Genomic DNA, 14,487 nt, shown 5'->3' with positions numbered 1-14,487 from the left:
CTGAAAGCAGCAGAAAGTTGGCAAGAAGCAGAAGTTCTCTGCGATTGAGAGGTAGACGAGAGGCTGAGGATTAAGGCCTTCCAGCTGGTGCCGTGTCAACAGCCTGTGAGTGTCCCAGGCCCCTCTCCCTCCTTCCTCTCTCCCTCCTTCCCAGGCAGGCATTCTAAGGGAGACAACCCTTATTGCTGAATGTGCATCTTTGGGTCTCTCAATCTGCAATAAATCAGATGAATTCCCATGTGCTTGCTTCCTTAAAAATGTCTTGGTAATGTGTCTTCATTGTGAAGTAACATACTCAGAAGGAAGAAATGTAAACTTGCCAGTATTCCTCATGGCAGTGACGTCTGCTCTGACCTGTGTTTCACACGATGCATTGTGAACTCTTTGTTATTATTGTTCAGTGAAAGCCATACCATACTTGGGTTTGTAGACGTGTAGAGTGTGGGACATCCTGAGAAGTTCTGGTTTGGTTCAACCTGCAACCCAGCATTCTTCCCCGGTGGATTCTCACGCCCACAGCCATGCACATTCAAGACCATTCAAGTTCCGGTTCCTCTACCATTGCTGTTCTCCTGTCCTTCCTGGGCCTGGTCATGGACCTGGCCAACTCTCCATCAGTGGCTGCAGGTAGAGGGCTCCTGCTGCCACTGATCAGCTCTGTGTGGCCCACAAGGATGAAGTCACTTAGGAGAGAGCTCTCTGGGCTCCTCCCTTGCTGGTGCCAGGCAAAAGCTTTGATGTCAAGAGAAGGAGAGACAGAGTGAAATCTTCCAACCACTGGTTCATTCCCCAGATATGCACTTCAGAGATGAGCCAAACCAAAACCAGGATCCAGGAGCTTCTTCTGGGTCTCCCGTGTGGATGAAGGGTCCCAAGGACTTGGGCCCTCCTCTGCTGCCTTCCCAGGTTATGAGCAGGGAGAAGGACGGGAAGTGGAGCAGCTGGGACATGAACCACTGTCCACATGGGATGCTGACACCAACCCTGATTTACTTTCAACTAAAACATAATAGAAATGTAAAATTGGTGCAAGAAAAAAAGATAGCAGTGCGCTACATTGTGACGTGGTGACTTTGCCCTGGCCTTGCAGCCCTGCTGACTGCCTCCTAGTTTTTTGACTATAGGTGTAATAAGGATCGGAAATGGACTGGAGAGAGTTTGTTCTGCTTTTCACTTGGTTTTTCATAATCATTTTTCTATCTATTTTAAAGAAATCTTTCGTTGCACATGCTGTTTCATAGTTAACCAGTGTCCTGTGCTATGCACTTGCGTATTTGACATTGCAACAGATCACTTCCGTGCAGTAGGTTTTTGGAAGGTTGCTTTGTCTTAGTGGGAGGCTGGGGCCACAGGAAGCCTCATCAAGAGTGTTCATCAGAACCCTGCCAGCCCACGCGGTGGGTGAGGCGAGTGAGGGTTTCAGCCAGTGTCGCCTCCTACGGCTCCTGGAGAAAATCTGCTCCCTTGGGAGGGAGGGTGATGTAAGGCATTTCCAGCACAGCAGCAGGGCAGCCACTGGGGCCGCTCAGCTGGGAATCCTGTTAACACCTGTGAGCGCCACAGAACATGTTTGCACAGGTCAAAGTTGCATTAGCTGCCGCTGTCGTCTCCCCCTCTGGTTTATGGTGCTGGATATCACATTTCACCATTATAATCCTGCTTGTGAGGGCAGAGCCTCTTGGAAGATGAACAATGCTACTCCTGGGATCCCTTAGCTGGTGAGGGGGATTTGCAGAACGTAGAGGAGGGGCTTGGGGGGGGGGTCTGGCAGTGCTCCTTGTGGGGTAAGCTTTCTGTCACTTTTGGGGTCTCCGGCTGAGCCCAGAGCAGCCCCTTGACTTGGCAGTATGTACCTACAGCATCCAAGGATGCTCTCAGGTGACTGAGTCCATTTCTTATTTTCCCATCTCTCTACCCCTGGACCGGGCAATTTTCCTAGTACTACAGTTCAAACTTTACTAAAGGAAAAAAAAAAATATCTTTGGGCAGTCCTTTCCAGAATTCTTAGAAGGAAATCTTGGTTGCTTTATTGTTCTTACAGGAAGCTCAGCTCGTGGTTTCCAGTGGGGCTCAAATCTCTGCTCCTTCCCTGGTGTGGGGTGCGTGGGTGGGCATGGGAAGATGCCCAAGCAGATGCTACGCTGGAGAAATTTGCATAACCTCAAACCAGCCATTTGGTCCCTTGCCGGTCATTTTGTTATTAGAGCTTGGCTAGCCTTAAAGGTTGCCTGTTTTTGTGGGACACAGTGCTGTAATTTGGTACATGGATTAGGCTGCCAGGTTCCTGGTTCCTTTTTCTGTTCTCAGTTCCTCCTCCCTCTGAGACTCCTTCAGGAACAGAACCCATAGTGAAGAGTAGATGTTGGGTGCCCCCACGTGTCATGTGCCCACAGCTCGGGGTTCCCTGCTTCACACCCCATCCTGAATCCCAAACTGTAGGAGGGTACCAGGGAAAGTGGACCTGTGCAGGCCTGCTCAGTGAGGAGTAAGCATCCACCCGCTCTGCCCCGGCTGGATCTGGGGAAAGCTGTTATCCTAACACAGGCTGTTTACTTCCTGGGAGTCAGGCAGGGAGCAAGCATGAAAGAGGCACAGCATCCAGACAGGCCTGGTCCCTGTTGGGTTCTGGCGTGGACCCCTCTCCTGTTGGAGCAGGGACTACACTTCTTGACCCCATGAGTCCTTGGATACCACACAAACTCTCCTCCTGCTGCTGGGGCAAAGCCGTCCCCAGGGAGACTCTTAACAGGTGCCTTCATCCTCACCTGGGAGAGGTGCTGCCCTGGAAGCTGGGGATCCTGACATTCTGCAGAGCTGGCTGCCCTTGGAAATGCATAGACTTTCCTGGGCTGGCTGTGTTGCTGGGCCACACACTCCTCCTCTAGGTAGGGGCCACTGGCATGCCGACTGCATTCCCAGCACCATGTGTACCAGGGAGAGATGCTTATGGAGGGGAGTCAATGTTGACTGCAGAGGGAGGTGTCAGCTGCACCCTTTTGGGCCACATGCCCCCTCAGAGCTGCTGGGGGAGGACAGTGGCAACAGTGGCACTCCTGTCTGCCTCAGTGGTCCAGGGTCCTGAAGCTGGCACTTGAGGAGAGGATTCCCAGTCCCCATTACACGCCGCTAAAAATAGCTTCTACCACTGCCAAGCTGAGAGATCCTTACTACGGAGGGTGTGTGAGCTCAGCACCAGCTGCTTTCCCCGCCACTCCTGGCACTGAAGTGGATGGTCCTCCAATACCTGGGAGGATGCTGTCCTTGCAAACTGGCCCTGGGTCTCTCAGGAAGACCAGCCCCCACCCCAAATGTGCATAGGAGGTGACCCCCATTCGGCTTTGGCCTCTTAGCGTTCAGCGCATGGCCAGGTTGAAGTAAAAAGCCAGCGTTGCAGCGCTGGGCACAGTTCGGATGCAATCCTTACCCTCCTTGTTTTCCCCTTCATTCCCTCTCCTTTCTTTTTCCTTCCTTTTTCTGCTGATCTTTTCCCTCTTCATCTCTTCATCTTTCTCCTTTTCCCCCTCTTCCTCCTCCTCCCTCTTCTTTCCTCTCCCTGTACCTCCTGATCTTCTCTTTCTTCTCCTTTGTATTTTCTAAGAAATATGTCTTTGTCAATTTCTCTGAAAGGCAGAGTGATGCAGAGAAGGAGGGAGAGAGATCTTTCATTTGCTGATTCACCCCCCAAATGAATGCCATGGTCAGGACTGGTCTCCCACGTAGGTAGCAGAAGCCCAAGCACTTGGGCCCATCTTCTGCTGCTTCCCCAGCTGCCTTAGCAGGGAGTTGGATCAGAAGTAGAGCAGCCAGGACTCAACCAGCACTCACATTGAACCTGGCATTGCAGGGGACTGCTGAAACTGATGGGCTGCAACTTCACTTCCACCGCCTCCTCTCCCGTCTGCCCCTCCTCCTCCCCCAGGCTCAAGAAGCTGCACAGTCCCTCTGAATGGTTCTAGAGCTTTGTCAGGAGACTGTGGCATCTCCACAGGCCAGGCCATTGTCATGACAGCATCAGCCACAGCAGGCAGTCCCAGCGGGAACAGGAGCTCACATGAGTCTATGCTTATACCCCAGTAGTGTCCACCTCACTGTCTCTTCTGGGTGGACCCAGGGGCGTACACATGGCCTTGATTGATAAGGTGGGTCATCTTTCACTTGGAGAGCCTGGCATATGCGCTGTGACCAGCAGAATTACCCTGAGGTACCACAGGGAGCGTCCTATGTGAGCCCCATGGGTGGATCATGACAGCTGCTGAAGATGCCACTGGGCATGGTGAGGGCTGCCTGGACTCTGGTGTCTGAAGTTGCTAGAACCTTGCATGAGCCATTCTTGGGCCATCTCCAGGATATCTGAGATCTCCATTATCGCTTACTGTTAGCACTGTCACATGGGGCCCCAGGTGGGAAGCCACAGACCGAGCAGGGTCTGGCTGTAGGAAGAGGAAGTCAGAAGAAGAGAGGGCAACAAGGCATGGGCCAGGTGAACTAGAGCCCCTTCCTCTGGGCACACAGAGGCTCTGCACTAGGACCCCACCTGCTGCTCATGCCGCTGGCCCTGCACTTCTGCCGTCGCCTTCCCAGCTGGGTCACATCGTCGCCCACTTTCCCATTTGTCTCCTTCATACGATGTCATTAACCCTGAGTTCTTTTTCTTTTTTAAAGACGTATTTATTTATGGGTGGGTGGGGAGAAACAGAGCTCTTCCATCACTGGTTCACTCCCCAGATGGACGCAATGGCTGGAGGTGGGCCAGACCAAAGCCAGGAGCTTCCTCCTGTAACTTAGGCCAACCTCCACTGCTTTCCCAGACACCATGCTGCTGTGCTTATTTCCTGCTTGAGCAAAATGTCATCTTTAAGTAGGGGGATGCATGAACATAGAGCAAGTCATGCTCCTTTTTGAAGTAAATTCTGAGCCAATGCTGTGAAAAGAGAGGTGATTGGAGAGGAGACAGCTGGGGTCTGCCCTGCGGGGTGTTCTTTGGGAAAACAGTGCAGGGCCTGATTGGTGTTCCCTGGCTGTAGGTGTGGAAGGTCACCCATGTATTATTTGTAGAGGGCTCCAGCTAATGGAGACGCTGGGGTTCCAGGTAGGCCTTTGTGCCTTTGTGTGCGCAAACATGGACAGAGGGACAGGACCAAATCACAGAAGGTCCTTCCCCGGGGCTTCCTTTCTCGTGTGCATCAGTTGCTTCCCCCCAGGGCTTAAGGGGCCGTGTTGCTGCTGTGGATCTGAGCTGCCAGGTGACATGTGGATGTGTGACACAGTTCACTTGCCCCTTCCGGCTCAAGGTTTCTTCCTGCCAGGTAAAGCAGTGGCAATTGAGGACAGACTGCCCTGGTTGAGCCTGGTTTCTCAGTCTCTGGCACTCTTACCAGACTAACACTGCTTCCTGTGTCTCTATGCCAGGTATGACTACGTGGAGGTTATTGATGGGGACAGTGAGCATGGACGGCCATGGGGCAAGTTCTGCGGGAAGATTGCCCCTTCCCCTGTCGTGTCCTCGGGGCCCACCCTCTTCGTCCGGTTTGTGTCTGACTACGAGACGCATGGTGCAGGCTTCTCCATCCGCTACGAGATCTTCAAACGAGGTGAGTGAGTGTCTGCAGGGTGTTCCTTGGGACTGAGCATTGGCCTAAAGAGCGAATGCAAAGGCAGGGCTGGCGCTGGCACCCCTTTGTGACCAACTGTGAGCTTCCATTGTGAGCTTGCTGCGAGCTTCTTCCAATAAAGGGATACTACCCAGTGGATAGAGAGTTATTTATTTATTCTTTTAAATGTTTATTTTGGCAGAGTTATGGAGAAAGGGAGAACAAAAGAGATCTCCCATCCATTGCTTCATTTCTCAAATGGTTGCAAAGGCAGGGTCTGGGCCAGGCTGAAACCAGAAGCCAGAAGCCAAGAGCTGCCTTGGTGCCTCCCATGTGGGTGCAGGGGCCCAAGCATTTAGGCCATCTTTTGCTGCTTTCCTAGGTGCATTAGCAGGGAGCTAGATGGGAAGTGAAGCAGCCATGACACAATCCAGTGCCTATATGAGATGCCAGCTCTGCGTACAGCAGCTTCACCCACTACGACACAATACCGGCTTTACCCACTACCTCACAATGCCGGCTTTACCCACTATGACACAATGCCTGCTGGAGGGGGTGTTTAAAGCAGGGAGTAAGCTCTTACAGAGCATGTCCTGGCCACAGGGGCTTACTTGCTTGCTGCAAAGGCAGGCATGATGCACCCTTGCAGTTTGGCTTCTAAAGACACACTCACTCTCTTCTCCTTAAAGCTAACTGCACCCTGCTACCCTTGAGATACCAGAGTTGAGAGCTAAACATCCCTGGGAACCTGGATCTGCCCACCTGGCACACAGCAAAGCCAACTAAAGATTCCTGAGGCAGAAGAAGAGAGATCTTTATTGGAGCAAGCAAGGTGCTAGTCATGATCAGTTAATGCCAGAGCAGCAGAGGTAAACAGAAATTGTGGCTGTTGGGGGATACGGTCAGCTCACATGCAGGTTGCTAGCCCCTCTTGTATACATCAGCCACCCTGTGTTCCATGGTGCTCCAGCCAGCCAGATGGTGGTGGTTGCTCGCCCAGGGCCTGAGCTAGGTCACTGGAGAAGCCCTCAAGGCAGCGTGGACACCACAGTGTTAGTTGCAAAGGAGATGAGCAGCCCCAGGAGTCTGGACTCAGGAAGGCATCTTCAGCATGAGGCTTATTCGCAGTCACAGATACATCCTAGGAAACCGTCAGCACAGGAAGGGCCAGAAACCAACACTTAGCAGGTGTGCCTCTGAGGCATCAGGGAGGGGACCATGTGAAGATTTCAGCAGCTGTGGTTGTCGGGGAGAGAAGCACATCCATTCCTCCCAGGTCTAACACGGTCTTGACCGTGAGTATGGATAGGAGAGAGCCTTCTCCACAAGGTGCCCAGCCACACGCTCAGGACACAGATTGTGAATAGCAGTCCTGAAGTGATGTTCATGTCAGCACTGGACCGTGTGTGTGTGTGTGTGTGTGTGTGTGTGTGTGTGTGTGTGGCTTTGCACTAAGAGTTACTTGGCCGCTGATCTGTGTTTGATACCACTGGGGTGAAAGATGTCAGGGGAGGGGCTCAGAACCTAGGGTTTCCTCAGCTGAAAACAATATATGGCTCAGGCCACTGAAAAAATCAGGGGAAAATCAGCAGGGAGAACCTTGAAGATACCTCCACAGCCACTATCTTAGTGGGACGGGGTGGGGCCTCTCTTTGCTAGCCCAGCCCCCCCCCAATTCAACCCTCTCAGGAGTTCCCCGTAATTAATCTGTGAAAGGGTAGATAATAGTCGTTTTTGAACCAGCATCCAAACCATTGAGGCTGTTACAGAGTGGGTGAGGTCTCTGCAGAGCAGGTGCATGTGGGTAAGCAGCCTGCACAGGGGTGGCCAGGGTGGGGGACACGTTACCTGTGGCCACCTGGTGCTTTGGGAGAAGACTTTCAGCATACTCATAAAGCTGTACTCCTGGGTGCTGAGCCTGCTGCATGAGAACCACGAGGTGAGAATTTCTATAATGGTTACATTTAGAGGCAGTTCTGGGACTCAGAGAGGCTTTCCTGTAACTGTTTGGAAATCCTGGCCGGAACTAGACAGCTTTTCTGTTGCATAGTTAACACCATTCCCCCATCATCACTGGGGGCCATGAGATTGTCACTTGCAGCAATAGCAGGCACACTCTTGAACAATGTCATTCCAGGATGCCACCACCCTGGGTGGTCATCACAGCATGGAGCAGTCCTTGTATCAGATCACCCCTGTGAGTGTGGCTTTGACACACCCTCGGTCACAACCATGGAGGGCAGGTGTGCTGCCTCTGAACTTGGGATGTCAGCACATTCATGTCGATGTCAGGTGGCACCTGTTGATGTGTTTGGAGCCCTTGCCCCTGCCACTTCATCATGCACCTGTGTCAACACAGCCTGTTTCACATCTCACTTATCAGGCACAGGTGACCTCTGGCAGTCACTGAGCCATGGTGGGGGCCTGAACTGCACCCCAGCACCTGCCCCTGATTCTCTGCTTGGCCTCTATAGATGCTCTTTCACCAATATTGACGGCTCTGGGGTTCTCGGAGACCCTCACAGTCAGCGTTCCCTTGCCCTGCCACCCCGTGACTGTTTTTCTCTGCAACAGCACTGCTCTCAGAATCTTTCTGCACAAGTGGAAAACTAAGGTGAATGCAGTAAATCTGAACTGTCTCAGACCTGCTGCTGGTACTGAAAGAGCCAGTACTGCCTGCCCAGGATCATGGCTACAGCGACGGTGCCTTTCAGATAAACACCTTCCTTGCCTCCAGTCAGGCTTGGGGAAGCTGATCCCAGCCAAGTTTTCACACTGTCCCTTTTCTCTTCCATTCCCAGGTCCTGAGTGCTCCCAGAACTACACGAGCCCCAGCGGTGTGATAAAGTCCCCAGGATTCCCAGTGAAGTACCCCAACAGCCTTGAGTGCACCTACATCATCTTTGCCCCAAGGATGTCGGAGATCATTCTAGAGTTTGAGAGCTTTGACCTGGAGCCTGACTCCAACCCCCCGGGAGGCGCATTCTGTCGCTATGACCGGCTGGAGATCTGGGATGGCTTCCCTGAAGGTGAGCTAGTGGTGGGGAGTATGACTCAGAGGGAGGGAGGGTGATGGGATCTTTAGGAGTGTCCTGATGCATGTATCACTTACACCACAGCTCAGAAAAACAAGGAGATCCACACAGAACAGCAATGATGGGCCTGGGGCTGGAGCAGACCTGGTAGGCTACCCAATACCCTGCTCTGCAGGCCAGTGAGCTGGGATAGAAAGAATCCGCAGGTGTCTGTGTGATGGGACTAAACCCACAAGAGCCTTCCTGCCAGATTGCTCAGCTTCTTTCACTGCCAACCTGCTGGTCATCCAGTCAGTCATGGACCATCAAGCAATGGAGACTCAAGATGTCACTTAAGTCCAATGCTCTGCTCCCAATGGCTGAGCCCTGATGGGACTGTAAGGGCTAAATTGCATCTGTTACATCTATGATGTCACAGAAAAATGTCTTAAGAGATTAGGAAAGAGAATGTTCGCTGTTTTTAATTCAGAAAAAGCCCTTCTGTTCCCATGTTGTTTCTCCACTGGCACTTTTTAAATACAAGATTTATTTATTTTACTTGAAAGAGTTATGGAGAGAAAGGGAGGGTGAGACAGAAATCTTTCATCTGCTGGTTCACAGCCCTAATGGCTGCAATGGCTAGAACTGGGGCAATCTGAAGCCAGGAGCCAGGAGCTTTTTTCAGGTGTTCAACATGAGTACAAAAACCGAGGATTTGGGTCATCCTCTGCTGCTTTCCCAAGGTATTAGCAGGGAAGTTTGATTGGAAACGGAGTAGCTGAGTCTTGAACTGATGTCCATATGAAATGCCAGCATCTCAGACAGGTGATTAGCCTGATACACCACTGTGCCAGCCCCCAGGTTTTTGTTTTTTTCAAGTTAGACAGTTACAGAGAGAATCTCCCATCCATCCGCTCAGTCACTTCCCAGATGACTGTGGCAGCCAGGGCTGGACCAGGCCAACACTAACAGCCAAAACCTTCATCCAGGTGTCCCATGGGGTTCAGGGGCCACCTTTTGCTGCTTTTCCAGGTGCATTAGCCAGGAACTGGATTGGAAGTAGAGCATCTGGGACTCAAACTGGCTTTCATGGGATGTCAGTGTCACAGGAGGCTGCTTAACCTGCTATGTCACAACTCTGCACCCCCGCTCCGGCAATGTGAATTCTCTGGAGGCATCATTACTAACTCCTGTCCCATGGGGGACAGGAATTGCTGCACCTGTCCCCCGTGGACTTCCACATTGTGAAGGTGTTTCCTGAGCACCTAGTACATACAGGCCACTGTCCCTGCCATAGGGTCATGAAGCTACCTTGAAAGGTGGCCCTGCCCTGTGATTTGTGCGACCCCCATCCCTGGGTAACACACAGCATGCTACAAAATGAATGTACTACATATGTGGGACACAGGAAGACGAGACGCACTGGAGGGGTGGAGCAGGAATTAGGAGGAGGGAGCTAGCTTCTGAATGACTGAGTACTCAGATTGGTGAGTATTCGAAGCAGGTGGGGCTGTGGACTTCTACACAGAGGATGTCACCCCAGTTCTCCAGACCTTCTGGATTAGAAACAGGCAGAGACATGCCAGGACCTCAACATAGGTGCTTTGTCATGGTTGCAGTGCTCATCCTGTGTTCATGCTGCTTTGTTCTGATTGCCCCAGAGAGCATGGGCTGTACAGCTCAGGGCAGACGGCCCAGCACTGTTTAGTGCCCCTGTACTCAGAGCCATAAACCACCTGAGAAACAGAGCAGTCAAGATCTTCCCTAGAGGGAGGGGGGAATCGCCAAATGGAGCCACTCTGAGGGGTTGAGTGGTCAGTGAGATTGCCAGTGCCCAGTCCCTCAGCCATGGACACTGCGGCCCAGGCAGAAAGTGCTGATCTCACAGGAGCTCAATGTCTTTTGTGTTTCCACCAGACACTCAGGGTGATGATGGTGATGGAGAGGGTGGTACGAGAACCCCTCTGTAGGTGGTGAGCTTTGCCCAAAACCAAATACGAACGGATCTTCAAGCACTCAGCTCAAACATCTGGCAGATGGCACTGATGATAATTCTGCCACAATAGCCAGGCCAGTTAACAGAGAGTTCCCTTGTCTACACGTCACATCTGCTGCCGCCTTCCCTTCCAAAACCTTCCTTCAAGTGGCATCAGAGGAGGAGATGCAGTCAGCTGACCCACTTGGATGCTTTCACAGAGAAGCGTGTGGTGACCAGCAACTGGGGTTCCAGTTCGGGCGTCACCGAGCTGAAGCAATGAGCCGTAGCGCCAGGAGTTTCCAGCCTTACATCTGGTCCTGTGATAACGCCAGGGTCTCCCAGGGCAGAGCACCTTGGTATCTGTTGGTGTCACCTGCCCTGCCCACTTTCCCCAGTGGGATGTCTGCATATCCCTGGGTTTGTGTCTGGTCGTAGACACGCTCCTGTCATTGTGATTCAGCACACACCCCAACTTCCCCGCCAGCAAAATCACTCACAGTCTTTGATCGCCTTTCCAAAATCAACAACCAGAAGGCACTGAAGGCTTTTAACCACCCAGCAGTTTTATGTTGCATTTTATCATAAACATTGAATTACACACCCAAGTAATTGAAAGCTGCCCATTGATTCAGATTGACTTTGAAGAAAAGCAGTTGACTCCCAGACTGGAGTGAGCGCCTGGTGGCTTGCACATCTCTCTCTCTCTCTCTTGCCTCGAATCTTGCAGCTGGAAAAGAGACGGTGAGGTTTGCCCGTGGTTTGTGGCCAGGAGCCAAACACAGCTGCCCACTTCCCCAGTGGGTGCCCGGGCTAACCAATGGAGCCCACAGCCCAGCTCTGGGACAAGCAAGAGAAGAGATTCAACTCAGCCTGACGGGGTAGGGGTTAGCAACATTTGATCCCCAAAATCAGCAATCTCAGGAATGATTTTCTAAAAAAACTAGATTGAGCTCTGCTGTTTAGCTTTCTACGTAAATGAACATTCTAGAAGCAATGGGAGAGGTGTTTGTCACAAATATGGATTCTGAGTTCCCAGCGATTTGCTACCACAAGGCTCACTACATTAAGGCAAGCGTAACTGTTCCCATTTTGCTTTATCTTTTCACACGCACACCCCTCATCTTACGGTTCTTGTCCATGGGAGATCATTGCTCTCGCTTGTGTTCAGAGGTAACAGGAAGCCTGCTTGTACAGTTCTGGGGCTGGGGATCCCCAGGAGAGTTGGAGGAAGTGGCATAGGGGTAGCTCCTGAGTGGCCCAGCACCCTTGTTCCTTATCACACCCGGTAAGCTGCCTCAAGCAATAGCTTGGGTCCTCCATGCCCAGATCTGGACTTCTCGGCTGTCCCTGTAGCTGCTTCCCCTTATCCTTTGGCACTTAAACACACAGAGAAATGGCAGCTCCAAAAGTCTCGTCCGTGTGAATGCACAAATCCATACACGCACGAGATAGACGCAAGCACCCCCGGCACTCGGGCCCAGCCCGGATCAATACCGCATTAGTTGCTGAGCCGAGGTCCCGCTGTTGTCCAGGAAAGCTCAATACTTCTTTGTATGAAAGTCGAAAAAGCCTTTCACTCTCCTGTCTTGAGGGCTGCTAGCGCAAGCGGCGTGCTGCTATCCGGCGGCAATGTTCTGAGGACAGAGGCAGCTTTGCCCAGCATGGCCTGCACATTATAAACCAGTGAGTCATGGAGACTCTAAATTACGGTCTGTGATACACAAGTTCCCTTCTGTTCCCTCTTTCAAAGAGGCCCCCTCCCGGCTAGCTACCCTCCCCTGAGGAACCAGGCGATGCCGGAGGGGGAGGACCAGCACTTCCCAGGGTGGCCATGGCATCCCCTACATTCTGGGGGCAGGATAGGGATTGTGGCAACAGACACCAGCCCAGGGGATTAGGGCTGGGTAAGCATTTGCCAAAAACTAAGGGGAAAATGACAGAGCCACACGGGTAGAATTTCAATGCCTGAGGCAGAGAGAATGGGGGTGGGAGAGGGTGTGTGCTGGGTCCCTCATTCATAATTGCAGACTGGGACAAGGAGATGGCTCCAGCCATACATATGTGTGGGTGGTGTACTCCTTGCGAAGACAAGGGTGCTGCATGAGTGATAAGGCCACATCCAAAACGAAAACCTCAGCTGGCCAGAAGAGACTGTGCCCAGGATTAAAGCTGCAAGGGACAGTTGGCAGCCAGTGTGCTCCAGGGGACTCAAGTCCCTGGCCCCTGCCCACAGCCATACAATGCCCTGGGTCTCACCCATGCCCATAGCCCCTGTCTGCCCCCTTGTTCCTTCCCAGGCCATCCCCTGCATTCTCTGTGACAGCAGCCTTCACTCACCAGACGTGTGGCCTCTGCAAAGTAGGGACTTGCCACAAAAAGTGCTCTGAGCTCCATCGTGTCAATTACTCTGAACACACCAGGGGTCTCTCAGAGACTCAGGCAGCCCTGTCTTGCAACTGCTTGGCTTTGGTTTTGTTTAAATCCTTATGTGGAGAAGGTGGACTAGGAGCTAGAAACCTGGCAGCCATGGGCGGCTCTGTGTGCTCAGGGCTTAGGGGAGCTGGACTGGTCCCTGGGGGCTCCATGGCTCACTGTTGGAGCCCCATGGGAAGCATGTCCCACCCTCAGCAGCTGCAGTCTATTGCCCAGTCTCACACCCAGATCAGGGAGCCCCATATGCCTATCTGAGGTCTCTCTCGAGGAATGGATCCATCCCCTTTGACCCCCTAGGGTGTCATGCATAATTGAAATTGGCCATCTACACCAGAACATGCTCAGCCCAAACTGGCATGTTTCGTTCACAAGTAGGACATGAAAAAGACCTTTTGGTGCTGATCTGGATCAGGGAGTGGAGGAGTTCTCCCAGCAGGTAAAGCTGTCACCTGTCACCCTGGCATCCCATATGGGTGCAGGTTGGAGTCACTGTTGCCCTCCTTCTGATCCAGCTTCCTGCTAATCTGCCTTGGAAAGCAGCAGAGGATGATGGCCCAGCCACACCCACATGGGAACCCAGCTCCAGCGTTAGCAGCATCTGGGGGAGTAAGCAAGCAGATGGAAGATCTTTCTCTCTGCCTCTCCCTCCTTCTCTGTCATTCTGCCTTTCAAATAAATCAGTCTGAGAAAGGGAGAAAAAAAAAAGGAAAGAGGGAAGAGAAGGGAGTATAGACTGCTGTTTGTTCCCATTTGGGGGTGTCTGCAGCCACTGTGAGCTGGACAGCCACCTGACTTGAACACAGGTGGGTCCCTGCCCCAGACTGTTCAGTGACTCGGGTGTATCGCTTGACCCTGCAATCCTCTCTTGGCTGCTGCTTGCCATGGAATGTCACCACGCTCAGATTTCAGAGAGAAGTTGGACAGATGTGCTGCCTGTTTTATTGATATAAATGACAACGGCAGCACCACAGTCCGTGCATCTTAGCATGACCATTATTCTGAGTTAGTATGCAGTTGCTCAGTATCTGAGCAGGGTGTGACCCAGCATCCTGTGCCCAGGTCTGTGATGTTTAACAGAGTAAGAAGGGAAACAGGATCCCCCTACTGTAACCACTTGGGTGCTCAGAAGCTCAGTCTTGCCCAGGATTCCCTTCGGAGCATGTGTCAGGTTAAGAAGCATGAGGCCTTAATGACCACAGCATCCTGGGTGTTTCCCCCCTCCCTCTTGCTGCTGCTAGGCACACATGCAGTTTGGTCCTGGATGGAGGAGGCCAAGATACTTTCCCATAGTTCCTCCCTCCCCCAAATGGTCCTCCCAGGCTCTGCCTCCCATTGCAGACTTGACCCAGGGTGTCCTGTGTGCATCTACCAGCAGGTAAAGACTTCCTGCGGGCTGGGGGGCTGTGGGCTGCATCTCTCTAGTGGCCATTGTTCTGGAAATCACAGTAACGTTCTCTGACATTCCCTCTTG

At 52.3% G+C, this 14,487-nt stretch overlaps 1 protein-coding gene across 2 annotated transcripts in view; it reads left to right on the top strand.

Annotated features, from left to right (window-relative positions):
- Nucleotides 1-14,487, top strand: part of NRP1 (neuropilin 1) — a 93,701-nt gene that overhangs the window by 35,899 nt on the left and 43,315 nt on the right. For both annotated transcript variants that reach the window (XM_040992573.1, XM_040992569.1), the window contains exons 3-4: nt 5,410-5,591; nt 8,393-8,620. In XM_040992573.1, the coding sequence (XP_040848507.1) occupies nt 5,410-5,591; nt 8,393-8,620 (410 nt within the window). The remainder of the gene's footprint in view (nt 1-5,409; nt 5,592-8,392; nt 8,621-14,487) is intronic.

The sequence above is a fragment of the Ochotona curzoniae genome, unplaced genomic scaffold, assembly GCF_017591425.1.
Source record: "Ochotona curzoniae isolate NIBS_2020 unplaced genomic scaffold, NIBS_Ocur_1.0 contig_78, whole genome shotgun sequence".
NCBI classification, from domain to species: domain Eukaryota; kingdom Metazoa; phylum Chordata; class Mammalia; order Lagomorpha; family Ochotonidae; genus Ochotona; species Ochotona curzoniae.
The sequence above is the reverse complement of the archived record's forward strand: the minus strand, read 5'-3'. Positions and strand labels throughout refer to the sequence as shown.